Below are 25,168 nucleotides of genomic sequence, written 5' to 3'. Positions count from 1 at the left end.
ATAAACGTGCCTAGAATTTTCCATATATACCGGAAGTTGATCACTTTTAACCAAAACTGAGATTGATAGGATCGTTTTGCTTTAAAACAAAGCAAAACGTAGGTTCAACGCCTTCTTTCGAGTCAATATGTCTTTTGTATTGTTTAAATTTGTTTTTACTGTTCTAATCGGTCGACATTTTAAGGCAATTCCAACGCTAGCGTGGCCCGTAAAGCGGTCATGAATTCGTTCCGCTCGTCGACCACCGGGTGGTGCTGTTTCCCCACGAAGAAAGCAAACTTTTTTTTTTTTGAATCGGCAGTGTTTGCGACGTCTCCCCCTTTTGACTCTGCCAGTAATCCGACACTTTTCTGGGGAGGAGAAAAGGAGTCGGAGTCGGAGGCGACCCCGCAGCAAAGAAAAAAGCACAAGGATGAACTCTTGAAGCGGCAGAGAGCCGCCGCGGAGGACGGGACAAGACCCGGGAGGCAGCAGGGGCCAAAAAGCCGTTCGTCAAGAGCCCATTTCCCCGATGCTTCTCCAATGGGCGAGTCGGCAGGGCGCAGACCATGACGAACCCCAGCGGCGGTGGCGGCGGCGGCGGCCTCGGCAACAAGAGCAACACGAGCAACAAGTCGCCCCCCGGCGGCAACAAAGCCAGCAACCATCGCCGCCTCCCTCGGCGCTCGCCCCTGCGGATTTACGCCTGGTGCATGGCGGCGCTTTTCCTCTTCTGTTCGGCTTCGCTCTTCTACCAGTTCGGCGGGGGAGGAACGGCGGCCAGAATTCCGTTCGACTTTTCCAAATACCTCGGTGAGGAAGAAAACTTTGCTTTTCGGGATTCCTTTTCGCGATCGTCCGCTTTCCGCGCGGCCCTAAACGTCTCATTTTCACACGTGTTGCGGCTCGGCGTTTGAGGCGTTCGCGTGCGCTCCGTTTTTTGGACGGAGCGTCGATTCCTTTTTATGATGCGTTCATAATAAAACAGTTGCGTCAAATACGGTTTGAAAATGCAAAATAACTCCCGTAAGGCTGGAGCTGCATCTCTGCAGTATTTTTGTAGTCATACTGCTGTACTCTCTCTGTAGCAGTATTTTATTATCATTGTACTTTTGTCGTATGACCGTTGTACTTTATTTTTAGTATTTCTGTAGTAGTATTTTTCTATTACTGTATTCCTGTGAGAGTACTTTTGAAGTAAGTTTGTAGTATTTTTATATAAAAGTATTATTGAAGGATTTACATCGTAAACTTTTGGTCGTATTTCCACAGCAGTATTTTTATAGTATTAAGAACTTCTGTCATATAATACCGTGGATGTTTTTAATGCATTTTTTGTTTGTAGTATATCTGTAGTGGTATTTTTTGTAGTATTTCCGTCCAAATATTTCCGTTGTAGTATTTTCTCCCGTTCACTCAGGTCGCAGCTCCACATTTGACGCGTGTACGTGCGCTCCGTCTTTTGGAGACATATTTCTTTATATTTGATTATAAATAGGCGAGTTAGATTTTTTTTTATAAAACTCAAAATGAAAGAAGTTTTACACGATGTCCCCGTTTCAAGCACCGGATTTGATATTTGGTTTTGTAGTTCTATTTTGAGGTTTCTTTTGTATTTTTCTTGTAGTATTTTTGCACTCATTCTGTGGAACGATTGGAGCCGCGCTGTAGTAGTCTAACAACAGAGTACACGTTTTCCTGAAAAGAGTATGATTGAGTTCAAATTCAACCAAAAGTGACATTTTGTGAAAATGCAGCGAGGGTATACTTTTGTTTTGAATTTCAGTAAAACCATCGAAAACGGAATTCCTTTCGATCGGCCGGCCCGAAAGTAGAAGCGGTAGAACACGACAACAAAAATCACGCGCTATATTGAATTTCTCCCAAAGAATAAAGTAGATCCATTTCAGTTTTCCAGCTTTGGCCATTTTCCACGCGAGTTTCCCTGAAATGCAAAGGGTCCGCTACCCCCCCACCCCCTGGGGTATTGTCCTGTCTACTTGAATGGACTTGACAAGAAGCAGAAAGGTTCCTGCTCACCATCCAAACACTTTCCCTTTCTGCTCGAAGGCCCGATTCTCGTCGGGAGCCTGCATACGGACCGCCGGAGGTCTGTGCGCCGTTCTGGGTGGCATTTTTCACATCTAGGGTAACCTACCCCATGGCTCGTAAAGGAGTAGGATCCTAGCCGGACTGGGGGATTGGAATGTCTTTCTGGGGGAAAAGGCTAAGTCAACAAAGCCAAAAGTGTGTTGGGGGTAGGTTTCACATCTGGGGTAACCTACCTGACTACCTGTCATATCAGGGTTGCTAAAATTTCAATATTGCGTTTTCAAGGTCAGGAAAATGCGTGAATTTGGGGCGATGTGCTTGAAAATGCTTGAAATTGTTGCCATTGCCATGTTTCTCAGCAGTGTGACTTTATAGAGCACGCAATAAATAGAGAGAAGAAAAAAAAGTGCGTGAAAATGACCCTAAAATGACCCTATGGCGGCTTGTCAGTGTAAAACGTCACTGCCCCTAGTGGTCGTACTCACGAGGACAGCTCTATTAAGAAAACTGGCTCTTTTAGCTCCCAATCAACTCCTCAGATTTTTTGAATGAATTATTTTAAATAGTTATAAAACATGATGCACCCATTTTATTGAGTCATTTCATATGTTTTGCAAGGGATCCCTGAAATGTCATGTAAAACAAACAATCCAAATCATACAAACGAGTCCAAATTTGGCTGATTCTTCTGCTTTTTATACATACAGTACCTTCTTATTCCATTATTACCTAGAGAGCTCTTTCCACGTTTGTAAACAAGTGTGATGTCGCCAATTGTTGAAGCCGAATGGCAGAATCCGTGTCAGTTTACAGCAGCCCGTTCACACAAAAAGACGGTAACTGCAAAATAGCAGAGGATGTGCTAGCAGCAAGATGGCCCCTTTCTTATTCATCATCGTCAACCACAAAAAGAGCGCAGGATTTTTTTCCCTTTGAAGGTACTGGGAAAATGGAAAACTTGAAAGTGCTTAAAAGTGCTTGAATTGGGCCACGTTTTGCGTTTGTGTGTGGAAGCGGTGGGTGGCCGGACCAAAGCCCTCATTTAGAAGACGAGCAGGTTTTTTTTCTCGGAACGACCAAACCACGGCACGCTTTCGCCGCGCTTCGGCTGCAATTAGAAGACGGGTGGAGTCGGGCAGCGTCGGGTTCCAAAGTGTGCCCCCGGGGCCCATCCTGGTCACCTAGTTCTCATTGATAGAATTCTCCCAGACGTCTGTATATTTTTTTTCAAATAGATGACTTTCTTCAATCGAGTTAGGAAACACTCACAATTAAATACGAGGTCCCTGTTTTTATCACAAAATCTGATGTTTAGTTTTGTAGTACTGTAATCCTGTAGTTGTACTGTTTTTTAAATTGTCATCGTTTTATGGTGTTACTGTAGTCTTGCAGTAGTAAAGATGTATTTTTGGAGTATTCCTGTTGTCGTTTTCCTGTTGTATATTTGGATTTCTGCAATAGAATTTGTGTATTATAGTATTACTGCAGTTGTGTTTTAAGAGTATACCTATAGTCTTTTCAGAACAAAAGCAGAGGAATATATGAGGTTCCTAAATGGGATTTTTAGTTTTGTAGTATTTCCCTTCAAGTCATTTCGTTGGAGACATTCAAAACATTATTGCATTAGTAAAACTCTATTTAGTATTCTATATATTCCCGTGATATTTTGCCCATTTGGGTGCGTCAGGCCGGATGAGAAAGCCTCAAGGACCACGCGTGGCCCGCAGGGTGTGGTTTGCCCACCTCTGAACTCCAAGCACCGTGCTTGCCAATCCCGGTGGTGTGTTAGCCTCAACTTTGGTAGCGTTCCCAGCGTCGACATTAGCGTAGCGTCTTTTCCGTGACACGCCGCTCACTTGGGGGTTGGTACGGCTGCTGGAAATCCTTGTCTCCGTTGCCAAAACATTCAACGACGTTATTTGTTGTGGTTTTAGTTTCAAAACAAACTTTTCCAAACGCTTTGGCACTGCGGTAAGCTTGTGGGAATGATGTCAGTATGATCAATGATTACGAGATGGCGGGAATGACTTTAATCCGCTGGTCTTGCTTCCTCTATCTAGGCACGGAGAGTGCGTGGGTGCCCCCGTGTGGCCGCAATCATGTTATAAGTCACCAAAATCATTGGCCACTAAAAAGTTCATGCTTGAGTTCAGTTGTTTTGCGTGTTAATGGTATGGAATGACTTCATGTTGCGTTTTCAAGGTTGGAAAAGTGCTTGAATTTTGAGTGAAAATGCTTGAAATTGTTGCCGTGTTTCCCGGCCGTCCGACGCGATAGAAAAGTACTTGAATCGGTCCGCGCTGTCTGAACCCCGGCATCTCCCGTTGCGGTTCCATTTCTATTTGGACTTTGAGCGCCGCCCGCCGCGCGCTAAGTACGGGGTACGAAAATAGCGGCTAGAACACCGAGGCGTGACCCGCCCGCCTCGCTAGCTTTCAACTTTTGGAGTTGGTGTCTGTGACATTTTTTGCCAGTAGGGCTGGGTGGAATTTTGGCTGCTGTGCCTCTTATTGTTTGTAAGCTTTTTATGAATGTGGACGGACGAGCTAGCTGCCGGCGCGTCTTTCTCGCTCTGACCGGAGTCCTTTTCAGGTTTTGTCCTTTTTGAGGAGCGTGCCGGGGGAGACTTCCGGATTTGAGCTTCGCGCGCCATCCTTGGCTAGATTTGCTTTCTCGCAGTCGGCGGCCCCGTCGTCGTAACGTTCCTCCGTACCAGTAGGTGGCAGCACCGATAAAGCTTTTCAAGACAGCGAGACAGAATCCATTATGTCAAAATTTTTCACATCATTTGACAGATTTTAATCAGGATTTCTTTATTTCGTTGCGTCAATGAAGATGTAGCGTCGTAAAAAAAAAATCATTCCGCCGGCCGATGATTTTTTTCCCGAAAAAACTCCCAATTGATGAACGGAAGCGGAAGATCATTGAGAAACCACCTGAGAAGAAATAGTTTGGAGCGGCAATTCCCCAAATACCTTTTCGTACGTACGCGCCGTACCGCTGCTAGCGTCGTAAGCGAACACCTTTACGGGCAGCAGGCGTGTTTTTCCTCCACTCGATTGTTTTCTCTGGAAAGAGCGCGAGCCAAACATTTGCTCACGTGTTCCCGAATAAGTCCGATGATTTCATGTTTTTCAAAAAGTTTCTAAAAAGACGGAGCGGCTCGCCAAAATCAACAAAAGCGGCGCGGCGCTTCGACGTTGGCCTGACGCAACCGACATCGGCTTCCAAATATTTGCGCTTCCTTCCTAACACGCAAATACTTTAAGACAAGGCTCCGGATCTGCTCTTAGAAGATCCTATCATGTATTCACTCGAATATCCATTTTCTTCCAAAAAACAAAATGGCTTCGAGCACCGTAGACACTCGCATATAAGCCGCCCGGTAAGACTGATTTCGAATGGCCGCATACTAAAAGAATTTCAAAAGCGTGGACCCAAACGCCAATAACGATTTTGTTATGTCCTCGATAAATATTCATAAACATGTAAAAAGCTCTAAATAACCACTTACTTGACCTTCTACCTGCACTTCAATAGCGGACGTTTGTACACTTTTTTAGTACTTTGCCTTCTTGGACTCGATTGTTGCTTCGGACCATTTCCTCCCCGCTTTCTTAAGACTTGTTATAATGGGCGGGAAAAAAAGGAAAGAAAACCTTCAAATGAGACGCGGTCCCTCGCAAAAGTACCGATGGCCCGAACAGGTAGAAGAGATTGAAGCAGGGCCGTCGACTGTTAAGGAGTGTCATCGACTGTGTTTTTTTTTTTAATCATGAATTTGCCCAGGAAAAGGTCCGTGATCCGCTTTTGGGTCCACGAGAAACACAGTGGTTCCTAAATAGTGGGGAGGGCCCCACTATTATTTGGAACTTGGAACACTTGGGGTCGTGGCGTTCTCGTTGGCACAGTGTTTTGTTTCCGCGTAGCCCTCACGCATTGTCACTAAGCATTAAGAGTAAAAACATAGGGTCTGGAGTGTAGACGCAAAGGGAATCGGCCCCTCAAGTGACCCCGTGAAAAACATCTGAAACGTGAAAACCGGCAAAGAGAGACGGGGTAAAGAGACTCACAAAAGTCTCCTCCCGAAAGCAAAGACGAGGAAGTTTGTCAGAGCGTACGTAGCGCTTCACCGCGACCCCGGAGGGAGGCGAGCGGAGACCGGGGTGCTTACTATGATAAGCAACTTGAGGTTTTTTTTTCGCGAAAATGTGCCGAAAGGCGTCGATTTGGTGCGGACGGAGGTGACGTGTTATATAGGCGTATTTTCGAAGGATTGACATCGTATCGTTTTGGTAGTATTTCCACAGAAGTATCGTTAAGTATTTCTGTAATATTCTATCGTGGATGTTGTTGTAGTATTACTGCAGTTGTATTTTGTTTATGCGTTTTTGGTACGATCCTATTGTTTTGTGCCCACCAATAGGACATGATGGGCGAGAGGATTTCTTCTTCCGAGGGGGAGCGTGACAGAAAGGAATCGAGAAGCGGCGGTGCCGTGGGGATGACGTCAGGGGCGTCGGTTTGCAAATATTCGGGCCGGGGTACGGAAAGACGAGGGGAAAGCCAGGGGGTCCCGTTTGGCTCTGAGATACGTATTTGAAAAAGTGGGCGGAGCGGGCAGCGGGAGAACGGGGAGGCATTTTTCGAGCGCGGCTGTGGAATGTTTGCCTCGCCGGCCTAAAGCAAAGCTAGCGAGCGGCCGAGAAAATGCTGGAAAAGGCCTCTTTGTCTTCCGGCCTCGAGGCGCTAACACCCCGTTAGCTTCCCCGGCTGTGCTAAAATCCTCATCCGCGCATCACTTGTCACACTTGGCGACCCACGAAAAAAAAAAAGGCCTTTTCCACATCTCTATCGTTCTTTCGCTCTCCTTTTATTTCATCTCTTTTTTTCCTCCCCCTTTCTTCCTTTCCTTTTTCTCTCCCTCCCCCGCTTCTCTTTCTCCCCGTTTTTCCAGATGTGGCGTCTCGAAGCAAACGTCGCCACCTTTTTCCAAACAGGAAGTCCCGGGTCAGTCCGGGACATGTTTCGCTGGGTTTTTTTGCTTTTCTGGCTCTTTCCCCGAACAAGCTGGCAGCGTGGCTTCCCCACGCTCCCGGAAAACCTTTCCGGGACTTTCCCGCACGGAAAACTCGGAAGTGCCGTCCTGTCATCCCGTCATCCCGTTTGTTACTTTTTACCCGGCGCAGCGTCGGCCCCAAAAACACGCCAGCGCAAGCGCGTGACAAATTCCGCTTTATCCTTCGGGATCCGATCCGGACCGATACTGCAGGATGGTCATCGATATCGATGTTGTGAACGCAAGGAGATTAGACATGGCACTCCGGGGTCCGACATTGCCGTATGAAGAGCCTTCTGTTGGGTTTTTTTTTTTTTAGTCGGACCCCCTTTAAAGTACCGTATTTTCCGCACTCTAGGGCGCACCGGGTTTTAGGGCGCACCCCCAAAAAATAGTTTTTGGTCCTATATTTTCCATACATAAGGCGCACCGGATTATAAGGCGCTACAATGGGAACGTCGAAAAAACATTCAGATAGTTCAGTCCAACTTCTTACCCCCTTAACATTCCCAAAGCTTGCAAAGAAGCAAATACGTGTCGTGGACACGTGCGGATACGGTGTCCGTACGATGTCACTCAAATGCATCGTTCCAAATATCATTCGGAAGGGTAAAGTCTTGGGGTTCAAGAAATGCCAACCATTCCTTAGTTTCTATTTTCTTTTTCGCTCGCAACTTTACCGTGCATATGACAATAAACGCTTGGAATTGAGTTGAATTCACTCAACTCATCACAGCAACATCAAGATGGTTCTAAAACAAGATACCGGGAAAATAGAAAGCCGCATAGCTCACCTAAGTTCTCACGTTCAATAATAATACGCAACCATGGTCTTCTTACAACCGTGAGTGGAGTCAATCCAGGAGAGTCAAATATTTACAAATACAGACTAATAAACATGTTTCTTTATGGCGTAGTTTAGCAAGCTTGCTATTCAGTCATCTTTTTCGGCCAATTGCAGGGTTTGTTTCGGCCCTCTAGCCTATCCGAGGCTCCGAATAACTTTAGCCAATAGCGATCGATTCAAATAATGATTGACACATTGGTTAGCCAATGAAACGCCGGTATATAAATCCCAGCATACACCGCGGACGACTCCACGTTCGGGGGAAAATCGAGTCGGCGGCTGCTTGCCTTAGTTGTGAGACTTTGCGGCTTAATATTGATCCATATATAAGGCGCACTGTATTATAGGGCGCATGGTCAGCTTTTGAAAAAAAATGAAGACTTCTAGGTGCGCCTTACAGTGCGGAAAATACGGTACGTGATAGTACAGCCCAGCTTTTTCCCCTCGGATCGTTTTAGGATTCCGACCAGGAGAGATGGCGTGCCCTATTAAGACTCTCCCCCTTCGTTTTTGCAGATGTTTGCGGGGGGGCGCTCGGACGTTGACCCGAAGGGAATTCAGTTTTGGAGTTTGGCATCGTTTGTTGCGCTCGGTAGTACGCGCTCATTTCCTCTCGATTATCGTTCCAGATCCGATCCGGATCGGAACCGAAGGCCGTCATTTCTGAGTCGATATTCCGATATCGGGATCGTTCTTTGCCGGATTGACGGATGGCTTTCGGTCGTTGACTTGAAGGGAAGTCCCGATGTTGTTTTTTTTTAAGTACTGCTTTCTTTGGAGTAGGTGGTCTTGTGTTTTCTCATTTTGAGGTCTTTCATCCCATCCAGACCGAAACCGTAGCCGGAAGTTTTTCTAAACCGATCAAATCGCGTTTGGAGCATTCCTCGCTGTTTTTACGGACGATTCACTTTACGGTCGAGTTTGAAGTCGTGCGCTCGACGTACTTCACAAAATGTACGTCGATTATTATCCAAATCTTCAACTTATGTCAGGAACCAGAACAGGTGACAGGAAGGAGAACCCGATCGCGTCACATTACTCACAGTTTATTAGGGAGAAGAGGAACGAGCGCACACTCGATCCGGGGATCGTCGGTCGCGAAAGTAAAGTCAATTGATCGGAACAGATCGGGCCGAGAAGAAAAACAGATGTAAAAACGGGGATTTACAGGGCTTGACGTATCACAACAGAGTTTAGCAGGAGTTTCGCAGACGCTCCGACCCCAGGCGACTCACAAGACAGCGTTTAAGTAGTCAGGGAGCAATCTGAGTTTCAGCCGGTGTCCATGGGCGGGGCCAGTTGGGCGATGTGGCAACCGTGACAGAACCTGGCGCCACGTGGCGGGGACCAATTGGGCGCCATGGCAACCGTGACAACTTATTCTTTCAATCTTGGCTGTTATGAAGTGTTTCCTCCCTTATTTTGATATTGAAAAGCGCCAGATCTGATGGCACTCTCCGTTGGGATGTGCAAAGCGAATTTCGTCTCCAGGATTTTCAAAAAAGCGACAATGTGCGTGAATGGCAAGGCTCTAGATGAAAATGCTAATCGGCGTTTACATTTGAAAAAGCCATGGATTTTCTTGAAGAGAACGTGCAGAAAGCGCTAGCGTCGGGGAAATTGTTTGGCTCCAAAGATTTTGAAAGCGGCCATATCCTCCCGGAAGGCCTTCTCTTGTTAGCGTATTCTTAATCCGTCAAGACCTGAGGCGGGGGTCGGCAACAAGCGGCTCTTTGACATCCTCCATTGAGAAAACACGACACAAACGTTCCGAACGCTTTCCGACGATATCTGGTAAATGTCGCCTTCCTCATAAAGCTTGTCCTTTTTTTGTGGCACCCAACACACGTTTGGGATATTTCGGGGGTAGGTCCGATACGGAAGGTTCCGGACGGGCAACCTCCGCCTTAACCTGTAAGATTCGGATCGAAGCGAAGGCGGTCCCCGGGCCGCCGGCCTCGAACCAGGCTTAACCGAATGGCGGCGGGGACCCCGAGCTTATCCGGCGAGAGCAAAGGCTGCTGGGAAAACAAAGAAAGTAGTGTGTCCAAGCAAGGCTTTGTTTTCATGCCGTTGTGCCGTTCGGCCTGTAATTAGCGTGGCGGCTTGCGCGGACGTCTGCGCCTTTTTTTATTTCCTCGCTTGGAGACAAACGGACGTTTTTCTTTGCAAAGGATAAAGAATCCCAACACATACTGGCCTTATTTTTCTATCCTTCTTCTCCTTTTTTGTCCCCATTCTTTTCCTTTTTTTCTGTTTTCTACTGATTTGCTTGTCTCTGTCTTTTACCCTCCTTTTATTTACCGTTTTCTCTTTTTCTTGCAAGCAATATCCCGTGGGCCCATCGTTTTCTGGGCTTCCGTCAGTTTCATTTCGGAGGCGCTATCGTCTCCCTCCGGTAGGCGCAGGACGATTGTAATCCAGCGACATCTGGTGGTCCAATGTGACACGCTGTCCCTTTAAAGTGGCGCTTGGCACACATCTCTTGTATTTTCCAGCTTCTGGCAAGGTTTTCAACTCTGTGCATTTTCTTTCCTTTTCAAGAAGCTTGCAGCTTGCACAAATGAGTGGCGAACGAAGCGCCTCTCTCCCTTTTTCCTTCTTCCGTTTGATTAGAGCAAAGGGGGAATTTTGCCGCTCGGGATTTTTTTGTTTTTTGGAATAAATGCGGCGTGAGTTTAATCCGGAGGACCCCACTCTTTCCTTCGCACGACTCGTTGCTCGTTTTCACGGCACATTTCAGTCGCTCGACCCGATCGGGGGGAAAAAGACGCCTCGTTTGATGCAATCGGGCGAGGGCCGCCTATTTTTAGCCGTCCCGTCACTCGCCCAGATCGAGGGAAACGTCGATAAGGAGTTCCCAATCTACGCTATTCCAAAAAAACCTTGTATGGGTGCGATGTCCTGTCTCTTGTGGATATTTGCCCTCCTTTTGTGACTACAAAGGTCTGTCCATACATCCATCCATCCGATATCTGCAGCGCTTATCCTCAGTAGGGTCGCGGGGATGCTGGAGCCCATCCCAGCTATCTTCAGGCAGTGGGCAGGGGACACCCTCAATTGCTTGCCAGCCAATCACAGAGACAGACAAGTCACTCACTCATTCCCACCTACGGACGATTTGGACCGGCCGATTCACCTGACATGCATGTTTTTGGAATGCGGGAGGAAACTGAAGGAAACCCACGCAAGCACGGGGAGAACATGCAAACTCCACACAGGAGGTTTGATCTCATGACCTCGGAATGTCTATACATATTATTGATCTGTTCATGTATGAATGTATGCATTTTACCATTTATTTCCACAATTGATTTATTTCGGTATTCGTTTCGTCACAACAAAACGTCATTGGAAGGAGGGGGCGTGTCAAACTGGCGGAGCTTTTTACCTATTGGTGGATCAGTAATCGACCGATTGCTGAAATGCCAATTGCCTGTTGGACCCGCCCCTTCTTTCCATCCTATTCAGTCAAGACAAAATGCGACAAAGAATAAATACAGAAACTAATAAATCAATGTATCGTGACATTCGTGACAAAATACGCAACGACAAAATAAATACCGAAATAAATAAATGATAAAATACATGACAAAATGAGCACAGAAGTGTAGAAATGAGACGAGAAACGATGAAATACTTGTCCAAATCGATCCGACGCACAGCGAAATGATTGCATTTTGTCAAGACGCGTTCCCACGTTTGTCCACTCGGCGGCGCGTGTCCTCCAAACGCGTTTATGGTTTCATTTTGCGGTTTTCTTGCCCCTGGTCGCCGACTTCTAAACCTCGCTCCAGCTGCAAAAACAAAGCCGGACCTCTCCTCTCGTTTTGGGCGCGCTACAAAAAAGATCTGTCATTAAACGGCTTCGGGGGCGTGGGCCCCACGCCGCAAAACTTCATATAATGAGCACCTTCGCATATGCTCTCCATTGTGGCCTACAGCTTTTATATACATATATATATATAAACGCGTCTTGAACACATTTAAAGTTTGTACAAAAATAAAAATGTCATTTTTAATCCAATGAAGCTCATTCCTCCCGACGCTCACCGGGACAGAAAAACACTTCCTGAATCGAAACGAGCGAGAAAATCCGTTCTCGTTTAAGTTTGAATTGTGTTTGAAATGTTATCGTTTGAGGTTTATCCTTTCGTTATCGGTTCGATTCTCGCTCGCCGTCATTGGGACTCCCGCTTTTGATTGGTCCGAGCCGTCGATCCTAGCGAGTAACCAGCTAGCATTTTCACGCTAAAATGAAAGGAATGAGGAGCTTCCTTGTTAGGAAGTCTTTCCTTTTAAAAATTCTCCGCGGACCTTTTTCCTGTTTCTAGATACGTTTCTCGTTTTGACTCCAGCTTTTTCTTTCGTTATAAACGGGACACCGTCGAAGGAGTTTGTGTTCCGTATTCGCTCGTTTTTTGCCTCAAAACGGTGATCGGTTGGCATTCTCGCCTCGTATTGGTCCAATGAGCTGTCAATCGATCAGGAAGACTAGCGTGTAACAGGCTAGCTAATCTCAGGCGCTAATTTGGATACTAAAGGATTGAGGCGTTTCCTTTTAATGTGTCCCTTGATGTTTTTAAATACGTTTATCATTTTCATTATATTGTAAATGTGACAAGATGGGATGAGTTTATGTTTTTGCTAGCTTCTCGCCTCAAAACACTGAGCGGTTAGCATTCTCGCCCGGGATTGGCCCAATGGGCTATCGATCGATCAGAAAGGCTAGCGTGGGTGTCGAACGAGCTAGCAAATCGGAGGCGCTAGTTTAGAAAAAGATGAGAAGATTTTTGGCTCATGATGTTTTTTTTTGTTCGAGTACTCACCCCCGAACCTTAGTGAGTTTTTTATTTTCATAAATTTCGGTTTTAGAATTGGATGTATTTTCACCAGTACATTCGTGTCTATTAACTTCAGCATGAAATCACGATTGATCTTTATTACTGTCGTTTTTGGAGTATTTCCATTTTATAATTCTTGCGACATAACGGTAGTGGTATTTTTTGCAGTATTTCTGTGGTAATACTTCAGTAGGAGTATCTCTGTAGCATTCCTTTAGTAATATTTCTCCAGTAGTGTTATTGTATTGTAGTATTTCTGTTGTGAGTACTTTAGTCGTATGACGGTACCTCTTTTGCAGTATTTAAGTATTTTTGTAGCAGTACTATAGTTCTGTCGTAATATTCCTGTATTTTTGTGTCGTGGTATTAGTGTCGTATTGTTTTTGTAGTATGGCTATGGTTTTTTTTTTCTTTTGAGAATGAAAGGAAAATACAAACGGAGGCCGGAAGCAAAGTCCGGCATCACGAGAAGTCATCGAAGCATTTAGCTCCTTGCGCGTTCCACTCAGCCGACGACGTAAGCTAACGCTGTTAGCTAACGACATTAGCTCCCCCCAATTTTTCCGCCCGCTCTTCATTAGCGGCCTGCCGATAACGGCCGTTGCACCGGCCACCCCCTTTCCCTCTCCGCCGGTCGGATTCTTCAGATTTTTCGCTATTCTCGAGTCTCGTGTTCCGGTTTTCCTCTACGAGTCCAAAAGTTGAACGGAGAGGAGGAAACGAAAAATGTCTTTCTTTTGAAATGTCATCGGTCGATTCTTAAAAACCATCACGGAAATGACGTTTCGGACTTCAAACTTAAAAAACAGAGATTTGCTCAGCATCGAACGGATTCCACTTTTCATATTTCCGAGGAAAAAAGGAAAGAGTAGCTATCGACCCCAGCTCGAAGTCTCCCGGTGACTTTCGAATGATTCGACTTCGCCTCCGTGACTCTCCGTAACTCGCACCTGCTCTGCGACGGCCTCAGAGGTCCGTGGAAAGGACACGAGAGAACGGAAAGCGTTCGGAAGACCGAAGGACACGCCGGGCAGGTCCCGGATCGTCTCGTGCGAAGGTCCCGTGCGGGAACGGGAGACCGGAAGATTTCAGAACGTTCCCAAATTTCACATATTAAAAGGAAGAGAGCGTACCACCTACCGAGACCCGGCCGTCCCTTTAAACTTCCGGGCCGAACGAGGACAAAGCGAATCGGGGAAGCGACCGAGAGGTTTGTTCGTTTTGTTTTTTTCTCAAATTTGTTAAGACGATATCAACGCCATCGTGTCTCGCATCTTCTACGTGTATTTTTCGGGGGACGTTTCAAAAAGCCTTACGGGCCGCCGGTGGCCCGCAGGCTGTTGTTTGGCCCCCCTTCTCCCAGGTTTCCCAGCAGACGGCTGGCTTGTCAAATTTAATGAGGACTTTTTTTTTTTCTTCTTTCGAGAGAGAGAGAAAGTGCATTCCAAGCTTAATGACAAGGCCACATGTGGAGAGTCTGAGCCTCCGTTTGCAGGAGGTGCGAGCGATGACGGAGCCCCAACGGAGAACACACCCCCCCCCTGTTCCCCAACACTTTTTCCGACTGACCTTAAAGCCCCGGCGCGTCATCGTTCGGCACGAGATGAGACTGGATTGTCTCGTGCGAAGGTGTCAAACATGCCTAGAGAAGCGCAAGAGACAAACGAGCTACGCTTTGAAAGCCAGGCACCACTCGCAAAGCAACTCTCACTCTTTTTCTCACTCATGATTTGTTTACTCTCTCTCGATGTCTATTATATTTCCCTCTCTTTTCTTTTTCATTGTCTTTCACCCTCTCTCTCTTTTCTCTTTCTCTCTTACTCTCTCTTTCTCTTAAATCTACTGGTTTAACCCCGTTGTATTTTATTCCTCCGCGTGGCTGGATCGGTCGCTCCTCCCTATTTTCCTGCTTATTTCAAATATTTAAAAAAAAAAAGAACGAACGAGGTTTGGACAAACAAACGTTTACCCGCCGGCGTTTGTCTTTTGCAGGGTCGTCGACGTACGCGGAGGATCACAGACTTCCTGTTCCGAGAGTGAGTTTCTTCTTCTTTGGTTTATTGCTCGTATCGAAACATCAGAAGAAACGTTCTCGCCGTGCGGAAAATTCCATACGTGTTCATATGTAGCAGTGCTAACGTTAGCATAGCAACGGGTTCTCCTTTGACGAACTAGACAAACTCGATATAGCGATTCGCAATCATTTATATTATTGCGTGTGCACATACTTCTCCTGCCGTCTCGCGTATCAAAACATATTCAGAAACATTTTTTTCTTATTCACTCTTTTATTTTCGCAGCAACTTTTGAGCTAGTCCCCCAAAAACGTTTCCTTTTTGGACGCATTTCGCATCAAACGTGCACGACGGCCAAGGCTGCAAAAGGCCATTATTTTAGGAACCGACCGACGGCTCCGTGATTTATTTCGACCGATCCGTGAATTGGATTTTTCCGATGGAAATAATGTCCACAACAACAGAAGATTCTAGAATAGAAAACGATTCAAACCAATCCGAGAGCTTCAAAAATACATATGAATGTATGCTAATATGGCTGCAAATATGTAAGCTACATTTTCTATAAAAACAGATTCAGGGCACTCTCTGCTGGACCAAAATGATACTACAATTCCCACTTTATGCACACACACACACACACACACACACACGCAGTGTCACTTAAGTGCAGCAGAGGGCAATGCCAGACCTTTTTTATTAGAATATATATCGGATGACATTTTTGTAAAAGACTTTTAGAATGAACATCGCATGATTAGAGACAAAATTGGCTTATTCTGATCTCAAGGAGGCCACACAACACTCGGCACATTCATCCACTAAAAACGTATCCATCGCTTTCCTTACGTCCTTGCGGAACGATGACAAGCCGATGCGATTCGGCCCGTCACTGCGGCAACCACCGATGACTCGAATTCGGCAATGAAAAAGGTCTTCGGACCCCGTACACCTGGAGATCTCGTTGTTTTCTAACGCGCTGTGACATTTGACTTCCCGGCTGAGGTTTGATTTGCGGGCGGGCGCAGGTTCTCCCCTTCCCCAGTCAGGTGGTGTACAACCGAGTGGGCAAATGCGGCAGTCGGACGGTGGTGATCCTCCTGCGCTTGCTGGCCGAAAAACACAACTTTAATCTGGTTTCCTCCGACATTCACAACAAAACCAGACTCACCAAACACGAGCAGGTCGGTACTTGGAGCGCTACTTTCCCTTTTTTTCCCTTTTGTCCTTTTTTTCTTTCCGAACCTCAAACGAGAAAGATGAAAAACATTGAACGATATCTAGCACGCTCAGTTTGTTTCTCTTTAAATCTATATGGGGTGTTTTTTTTTACCATTAAGAAGCGCTACCTATGACACACTGTCCCTTTAAAAGCAGGTGTGGGCAAGAAGACGGTTTCTGGCATCAGTAGCAGGGTCAGGGCGGGGACCCCGAGGCTACGGTCTCTGTTCTGCGTATTTGAGCTGGCCAAACGCGACCGCGACGGCTAATTTTAGCCACCTCGGTGGCTAACCGCTCACGCGGGCCGAAACGCCGCGAGTATTTTCGAGTCGTGTCCCTTTCACAAAAACGTGTATTCTTAAACATGGCGTGACACGTAAGCTACACTTGACTTTTGTCAGTTTCACGACGTGGCAAATGATCACGCACGATGTATTGTTTTTTACATTCTGATGCGCTCAACGGAGGCAGATGCTTTCTATCGCCAACAAATTGGACCTCTCCACCCGCTAAACTGGAAAGCGGGGGGTTCTGTCTCGGGTACGCTCTGAATTTTGGGGGCGCCTGCCGTCTTGCGCCCTTAGTTCCCGAAGCGCGGCCGTCGCCCTTTCCCTGGAACCTATCCGTCCTCCCTCTCCTCCGAAAGCCGCGGAGACTGTCGGATCGAAGGCCGAGAGCGACGTTGTGCCGCTTGTGAGTTGAAAGGGGGGTACCCGTTTTCAAACGAACAACTCAGTGTTTACGACTGGCTACGCTGTTACTATGTTATTAGCGGTTTTGTTATCGCAAGTGTAAAGAAGAGAAAAAGAGAGAGAGAGAGAGAGAGGCCCCCGCCTTAACGTTAAAGGGACAGCGTGTAGTGTTTGCCCACGAGACGTGGCCGTCGTCTCTCCTGCTGCCGAAAACGAATGCTAAAAGCACAAGGGGAGGGGACCCGAACGCACTGTATCACTTTTGAAAAGAAGAAAAATAAGAAAAGAAAACGTGAATAAAAAAGGAAAGAAACAAGGGACCAGAAAAACTGAAAAAAAGAAATAAGACAAAAAGTCAAATTTTCTGAATAAATGGAAGAAAATGAAACCAATTAGAAAAGAGGAAAACAAATGTTTTCTCTTGAATTGCATTCTTTTCTCTTTTTCCTTTTTTTGTTTTCTTTTCTCCTATTTTTTTGTATTCCTTTCATCCTTGTTTCTTGTTCCCTCCTTTTATTCCTTTCAAAAAATATTTTCCCTTCTTTTTGTCTTTCTTTGAGAAAGGCCGGGTAGAAACGGGAAAGAGAGGGTTGTTTTTTGCCCACTTTTGCAGTCTTTTTCACCTGCACCACACGTGATAGCGACAACTCGTGGATATCAAACACGGTCCCTTTTAAGAAGACGATTTTGTGGGAAAATCCCATTGGGCCGGACTTCAGTCTAGCTTCCGAGGCCCCCGTCTCGATGGACTTTGAGACCCCTCGCGACTTGATTCCCAAACACTCGAACTTCATTTCTTTTCACTTGGCTCGTGGCGTGGACCGTCTGAAACGCGATATACGGGTTGCGTGTCTCTTCGGGAGACTTCGTATTGCTTATTTTCGCCATCCATGATCTGCAGCGCTTATCCTCAGTAGGGTCGCGGGGGTGCCGGAGCCCATCCCAGCTCTCTTTGGGCAGTGGGCAGGGGACCCCCTCAACTGCTTGCCACAGAGACGGACAACTCACCCGCTTATTCACACCGAGGGAGATTTCGGTTAGGCCAATCGACATGACGTGTTTTTGGAATGCGGAAGAAAACCGGAGTGCACGGAGGAAAACCCACGCGAGCGCGGGGAGAACATGCAAACTCCACACAGGAGGTTCGATCTTATGACCTCAGAACTGCGCCAGACACGCGCTCACCGCTGCCCCACTTTCGCCATCCGTCATCTCAGAATCCAAGCACGGTTCCGGTTTCGAAAGCCAATCCCGCGAGCGATGGAGAAAAGCGGGAACGGAGCGAGCGGAATTTTCCCGCCGTGCCTCGACAAATAAGCATATTGGCTGGGGGGGTTTGGGGGGGGGCACAACATACTTTCTAAATGCAGCGCATTGAAAAGACATCAACGGCGCCCTTGACTTTGCGCCTCAGAAGACTCTTTGAGTTCTCCGAGGAGCCAGAACGCCGGCGCCGCCCCACTTAGGGCGAGAACGGGCAAGCTCCGCACTTGAACTTTAGCTTTATATGGAAATCCCCATTCCTACTCCTGACCTTTATTCAATGGGTGACAAACCCTTTATTTCTACCCATTTAAAGGGACAGTGTGTCCTATTCCACACGGGGTAGAATGCAAACTACTCAGTCGCCCAAAAGCAGCATTTTTCTCTTCTTTTTACATACTTGTCAAGCTGCATGTTTCTGCCCTACAAAGTACATTTATGATACATTTGATGGCGTGTACGACATACGATAAAATCTGTACGGAAAAAGGCAAATTTGTCAATGACGGGTACCCTCCGGTATACACCGACGATCACCAAACGGCAAATCGATCGCGTCAAACGAGTTGGCCGCGGTAGCCTCTATCTCAGTATGGGTTTTTTTCCTCGCAAACGAAGCCGGCGGTTCGATGCCACTGTGCGCGTGCTTCTGCCGCCCGGGGATTTTCCATCGTGCGTCGTTCCGACCACACGTGAACAAAGCGAAAGCGGAGCAGTAGGCCCACATGAAAACATAGTTTGGAATTTTCTTTGGCTACAATTGTCGAGTCGCAATGGCCGAAGCTGAATTCAAACGCCTTAAGTCATTCTGATCAGAAAACAACAGGCGGGGTTGATTGAATACATTTGAAATAAATGTGATCTTAAAAAACATCGGATATCATGCGGTAGTTGTGTAGTGAAAGGAAGTCCATCTCTTTTTAGAGAACCGGCTTTTTCGGCTCAACTCGTTCAAGAGAGCCGGCTCTCCGACGGCTCACTTGCTTCGATGCATTATAGTACGAATGATGATGTTGTATCAAGAAGTGAAGAAAAAAAGGAAGAATAAAAAGAGAAAATGATATCCCTTGAATCAGTATATTACCATCAATCATTGAATGCAGAAAATGAAATCATCATTTGAATAAGAAAATTCTACTTACTTATATTTGCATGTATTTTTTCCTTCAAGCGACTTCATTTTGGAACTTTTCCTATAATAAACCTCATTCATGTCGAGCAACTCGATATATGTTCATGAACAATATATATGATATAAGAAAACACATGTACAATATGACATGTTAAACCACATCAATAAACACGTTTGAAAAAAAAATATGCTGTATTTTGTAAGGGAAAATAGGAGAGTTTGTAAGGGCGCGACAGGTATGTTTTTGCCAGGTTTCTCTCTTGCTCTCCTTTCTTTGTCGTAACCGTTTGTTCCGTTTTTGTTGTTGTGAGGTGGATCTGGTGAGGAACATCAGCAACATCCCTCAACCCTTCCTCTACACGCGTCACGTTCACTTCCTCAACTTTAGCAGGTGAAAAGAAAATGAGCTCGCCGCTACGTCGCTCGCCGCTCTCTTAGCTTAGCGCCTTTTCGTTTTGTCCAGGTTCAAGACGGAGGAGCCCGTCTACATCAACATGGTCCGCGATCCCATCAGTCGCTTTCTCTCCAATTATTTCTTTCGGCGATTCGGCGACTGGAGGGGCGAGCAGAACCATCTGGTACGGACTCCGCAGATGACGGACGACGAGAGGTACCTGGTGAGTTACCGGGACGCGCTCGGCCCCTAGATTAAGGAGAAAGAAAGAGAGAACCGGAGACATTCCGCTCTCTCGAGCCAGAACGGTATTGAATACATGCATGTCAGAACCAGAACAGGATCAGGAACAGGACCCGATCGCGTCAGTCTGGCGTGGAAAGACCGCAAGCCAAAGACCGACAAGATCGATAACAAATCAAAAGAATAAACTGGAGAAACTAACAAACGGGACAAAAACAGACGGAAACAAAACCGGAACCCGAAATGAATCAGGATATAAATAAACAGGAACAATACCGGACTTGAAATACCAACAGCCAAAGAGGACCGAGTCAGAACCCACGTCTTGTGAGGCAGAAGTTTGTTTGACGGGCTGACCAAAAAAGCAAGAGAGCGCTGAGCTCAATAAAGAAAGAAAGCCAATCTCTCAGTGAGCCACAGCTGGCACCACATGGGCGGGGCCAATTGGGCACCATGACAACCGTGACATACATTGTTGTTTACAGGCAGTCAGATAGGTTACCCTGGATGTGAAAACTGCCCAAAACAAGCGCTTTGCCTTCTAGGCTACAGTAATACTCCAAAAATGATCCTACAAAAATGCTCCAAAAATATCCCAAAAATACAACCAGGATAATACTCCAAAAATAGGGGCTGGTGAAGCCCCCACCAAACCTTCTTATCTTCACCTTAGCATAAAAGGGTCATTCCCGAGTCGTTCTTGACACCAGATTTTGCCCGATTTGCAGACGGACGGTGACACCCGTCTCGTCGTTTGGCCGTCCTTTGGGCATTCTACGTAGGAGACCCAAAACGGCTCCGTGTCGTGCTAAATCCACGCGTCTCGTATCCCTCGCTCGGTCCGTGGGTTTAATGGCGGCTGACTGGCTGTTTTCGCTGCGCTTTTCACGGGGCAGAGGGGCCACAATGAGGCCCAGTGTGCAGCCTGAGCTTTCCCCTAAATACTAATCACTTGTCTGAAGACTTTTTATGCGCCGCTGGATGAACGATATCAAACGACGCTAGGACTATTTGACATTTTGTCGGCGGGGTTCCGGGGGGGCCGCGGCCATGCACATTCTCGACGACAGTTTGAGGCAGGGCCACCTTTTCTTACGAATTAACGCACCCGCTTTCATATCCGTTTCGAAAATAGCAACTTATCTAGATAGCTTACTGACTAGCTCAAAAGGTAGCTTGATGGTTAGCTCCAGAGGTAATGGGTAAAAAACTCAAAGAGAGCTAGCTATCAAGTTAAAAGCCATCTCAATAGCCAGCTAGAAAGCTAGCTAGAAAGGAGGCCAACATTGAGCTTGATGGCTAGCAAAAAAAAGATCAAATGTTAGCAAGAGCATGCGACATATGTCACAAGCGAGCTAAATAGCTCGCTACATAGCTTAAAAGGTTTCACTTCATGAAACCCGTCCATCCGAATGGAATTTGTAGGATCTCCTCTCAAAGAAATCGATTCGAGGATGAATAAATACATTTGTTGAAGACATGTAGAGATACTCTATTCTCTTAACGAGTTGCTCAAAATCACGAATGAATGAACGCAAACTTTATTTTGAACATTCAAATAAAAACGGAACAAAAACAATAACAACAAAATAATGTTCGATAACAAAAGGGGTAGTTAGAAGCAGATGCTCAATTTCCCTCCCCCTTCCTCTTCCCTATTAAATATACCAATGATATCAAAACAATAGTAATAATATTAATACTAACAGTTATGATATAAAAATAGCAACCACAGTTCTTGACGCACTATTCCCAATACCTTGATCACTCATACCCCATTTTCTTCATCTCAGTTTTTTTTGTATTTAAATTTGAATAGTTGGACATTGTTTGATCTGGTCTTGTCAATTGTTCCAAAGTTTGACTCCGCCCACAGACACACACATACTTTTCCTGGTGGTTCTCACCTTTGGGATGATGAATTCACTAAAGCCCCTTAAGTTATCATTTCCCTCTTTCCGAATGAATCCTTTATGGATGTTTTTGTTGACCTTAAATAGCAGTTGTGAAGTGAAATATTTGACTAAATCATCCAATTTTAATAAGTATGGTCCGGATATCCTACCCTGTGTATGGTTCTAATGGCAGCTTTTTGGAGGATAAAAAGTCAACTTTTGTAACGATTGCCCCGGACTTCTGCACAAGATGTTAAATATGGCAGAACTAGAGAACAATATCATAAACACCACGCATTATAGTTTCAAATGAATTTGATCAATGATCAATACTTGCATTTATAGATTAGAATTTCTTAAATGAAAACGTATCTCGGTATGAGTAGGTTGTCGGAAGTAAGTTTCGAGCGACCGGTTCGACGGACGGAACCCGACGGTAAGGAGTCGGGGTCGGCGGCGAAGGGCTATTTTCGGAAGGGGTTTGGGGACGGCGACGGGTCACGGAGACACGGACTTTGAAGCAAAATGTGGCATTTGATTTCAGGACATCAACGTTTGCATCCTGGACAATTACCCGGAGTGTTCCAACCCGAGGCTCTTCTACATCATCCCTTACTTTTGCGGCCAGCATCCCAAGTGCAGGTGGGTAACCGGACCGCTCCCGACTCCCGACGGGCCCTTGATCCCGGTTTTGTGCCTCAGAGAGCCGGGCCCTTGGGCTCTGGAGCGAGCTCAGCAGAACGTGCTGGACAATTATCTGCTGGTGGGCATCTTGGAGGAGCTGGAGGACGTCCTGCTGCTTCTGGAGAGACTCCTGCCCCATTATTTCAACGGCGTGGTGGACATCTACAAGAGCCCCGGTAGGACCTCTTCCCGGGCCGGTTCAGCTCAAGTCTTCGGCTGAATATGTGAAAGTCTTCGTCCGACGACGATTCACGGATCTGATTTTGGATTTTGTTTTCAGAGCACAAGAAAATGGGCAACATGACGGGCACGGTGCGCAAGCACACGCCTTCTTTGGAGGCGCTGCAAACGCTCTACCGGCGGATGCGCTACGAGTACCTCTTCTACAATTTTGTCCGGGATCACTTCCACCTCACCAAAAAGAAAATGGGGCTCAGGTCCCAGCTCCGACCCCCGGCCTACACCGAGCAATTTTTGCGGGAACTGGAACTGCGAACTCCCGAGCCGCTTCGCGAGGACGAAGAACTGGACGAGCAAATGGAGGACGCCAACCGTTGGCTCACGCAACAACAATAAAATAACCCTTCGATTCATGGGCGTCGAGTACGAAGCGCGGGCCGGATCGGGCACGCCCCCGAGCCGCTTCGCGAGGACGAGGACCCGGATGACCGAACGGAGGACGCCGACCGTCGGCTCGCGCGACGACGATAAAATAACACTCGAATTCAAACATGCAGCAGGGGACGGATCAGGCCCGACGCCGAGCCGCTTCGCGAAGACCGAGGACCGGATGACGAATTGGAGGACGAAAACCGTCGCCTCGTGCGACAATAACGCTCGGAAAACGGTAGTGTCAAATGAATGGCCCGCGGGCCAGATCAGGCTTAAGCGAGCGACGCCCGAGCCACTTCGCGACCGGACGACCAAACGGAGGACGCCGAACGTGGCCTCCCACAACATTAAAAACCATCGTTCCATGACAGGGGTGCCGAGCGTGCGGCCCGCGGGCCGGATCGGGCCCGCTGGCGGATTGAATCCAGCCTGAGAGGCTGTGCTAAGAGAAGTACCAGAGAAAAACAGGCTGCAGTTTTAAATATGTCCATTTGATGAAGACAAAGACAAGCACAACTCCCAAAGACACTGTATCTCTTTCTCTCTCGCTCTCTCTCTCTCTCTTTTTCTGGCTCTATTTTCCTCTCTCTTTTTGTCACTTATTCTATTTCTCACATCTCCCATTCTCTTTCTTTCTCTCCCTCACTTTATCTTCTATCTTTCTCTATTTCTTTCTCTTACTATCTGTCTATTTCTACCTCTCTTTTCTCGCCTTATATTCCCTTCTCTCTTTCTCCTTTTTCCAGTTTTCCTCTTTCTCTCTTTCTTTCTCCCTTTCTTTCACTCTTTTTTGTTCTCTTTCTCTCTTGCGGCCCCCGAGCTCAGATGAGTCGGCCCCTTTCAGATTGTAAATACTCCAAACAAGGCCGGGAGCCGAAAAGGAGCGCTCGAAGGAGAAAAAAATAAGGAAGTGTTTCCAGCGACGCTCCCGTTTCGGACTTTGGGCAGGAACAGAAAAAGAAAAATGCGGCATTTTCGGGAATTCCGACCTTTGTTTTGTCGGATTCTCGCCAGCAGAGTTCGCCAAAGAGGCTCCGAGCGTACGCCCTCCCTTATGAATTCAGAGAATTCCGGCAAAGCGCTCAAAGGCCATCGACGATTCGCTCTACGGCCGAATCGTACCGGGTCATTGTGATTTTCCCGCTCCGACGATTGAATCCGAGCATTCTATCTAACCCTCCTTGCCTTCATCCGTAATCCGCTCTAGGCCGAGAGCGCCGACGACTCGGGGACGGACGTCTCGGTCGAGTCGCCGAATCCAAAACGGATCTTTGATGTCCGTCACGGTTTTGGGTTGTTGATCCGATAAGGAAGCCCATTACGAACCGACTCCTTCGTCGGGCGAGTCGTTGATCACGTTGCGGTCCAAATCGTTCACCGCCGGCTCAGTTCACCGATTGTTCGCTTCGTCCGGTAGCAAATAGAGGATTGACGTCTAAAGGGTCAATGGAAAACTGAAACGGACGTCATGGAGTTCACCGGGTAACTGCAACAGACGTCTTGGAGTTCACCCGGTCATGAGATACTAAAGACATCACACTAACGCGATAAGTCCAAACCTGTCCGAGATCGGAATCGGTAAGAAAAAGTAGCCGTCGGCTGGAAAAAGGTCCGAGATCCCCGCTCGGATGTCGGCCATTTTTACATTTTCGTCATTGGAAGAAGCGCAGCTTTCATTTCCCGTTATTACGAAAGGAATCCTGGCTCCTATGATCAGAGAGACATTCTTAACCGCATGAAGAAAGAAAAAAAAAAAGATATTTCTATTTTTTTACTAAGATAAAGAGATATTCCTCCACATATTTATATGCATCCTACCTTCTCGCCTCTTTCGGAGTTCAAAAATGTATTTCACTCCCCGTTTCGGTTCACCTAACACGTGTTGCTGTTAGCTCGATGCTAACGTCTATCGCCAAACGCTGTCAACGGGCTAACACCCACCAGCATATTTATACCGAAAGGCAATTTATGGGTGATTTCAGCTTCTTTTTAATGTTGAATATATATAATATATATACATCAAGTTTCCATTAACGCCAAATGGTTTGTATATTTGTGATGTACGTAGACAAGTGTCCGTATAATACTTGAGTGGAGCGAGGCGGACCTTGCCCGAGCAGCTTTCCATTAATTTATTCTTCAGTTTTTCTCAGGAAGGATCCACGCCATTCTTGTGATCGTACCTGTGTCTTTTACAGTCTGACGCTCTTCCAAAATAAACGTCCTCGGAATACGA

General features: G+C 46.6%; 1 protein-coding gene across 4 annotated transcripts; it reads left to right on the top strand.

The window, feature by feature from the left end:
* usta (uronyl 2-sulfotransferase a) lies at positions 1 to 25,168 on the top strand. Of its 4 annotated transcripts, none has more exons than XM_088325426.1 (8): positions 1 to 792; positions 14,774 to 14,817; positions 15,825 to 15,980; positions 19,416 to 19,495; positions 19,568 to 19,721; positions 22,181 to 22,278; positions 22,339 to 22,496; positions 22,601 to 25,168. In XM_088325426.1, exons 1-8 carry the CDS (start codon positions 549 to 551, stop codon positions 22,894 to 22,896), a joined length of 1,230 nt encoding a protein of 409 aa, XP_088181552.1. In that variant the 5' UTR covers positions 1 to 548; the 3' UTR covers positions 22,897 to 25,168. The 4 variants fall into 4 exon arrangements, with proteins under 4 accessions (XP_088181552.1, XP_088181554.1, XP_088181553.1 ...); XM_088325427.1 differs by lacking the exon at positions 1 to 792 and adding an exon at positions 10,377 to 11,161; XM_088325428.1 differs by lacking the exon at positions 15,825 to 15,980.

The sequence above is a fragment of the Urocampus carinirostris genome, chromosome 20, assembly GCF_059441175.1.
Source record: "Urocampus carinirostris isolate Australia breed hairy pipefish chromosome 20, RoL_Ucar_1.0, whole genome shotgun sequence".
NCBI lineage: Eukaryota > Metazoa > Chordata > Actinopteri > Syngnathiformes > Syngnathidae > Urocampus > Urocampus carinirostris.
The sequence above is the reverse complement of the archived record's forward strand: the minus strand, read 5'-3'. Positions and strand labels throughout refer to the sequence as shown.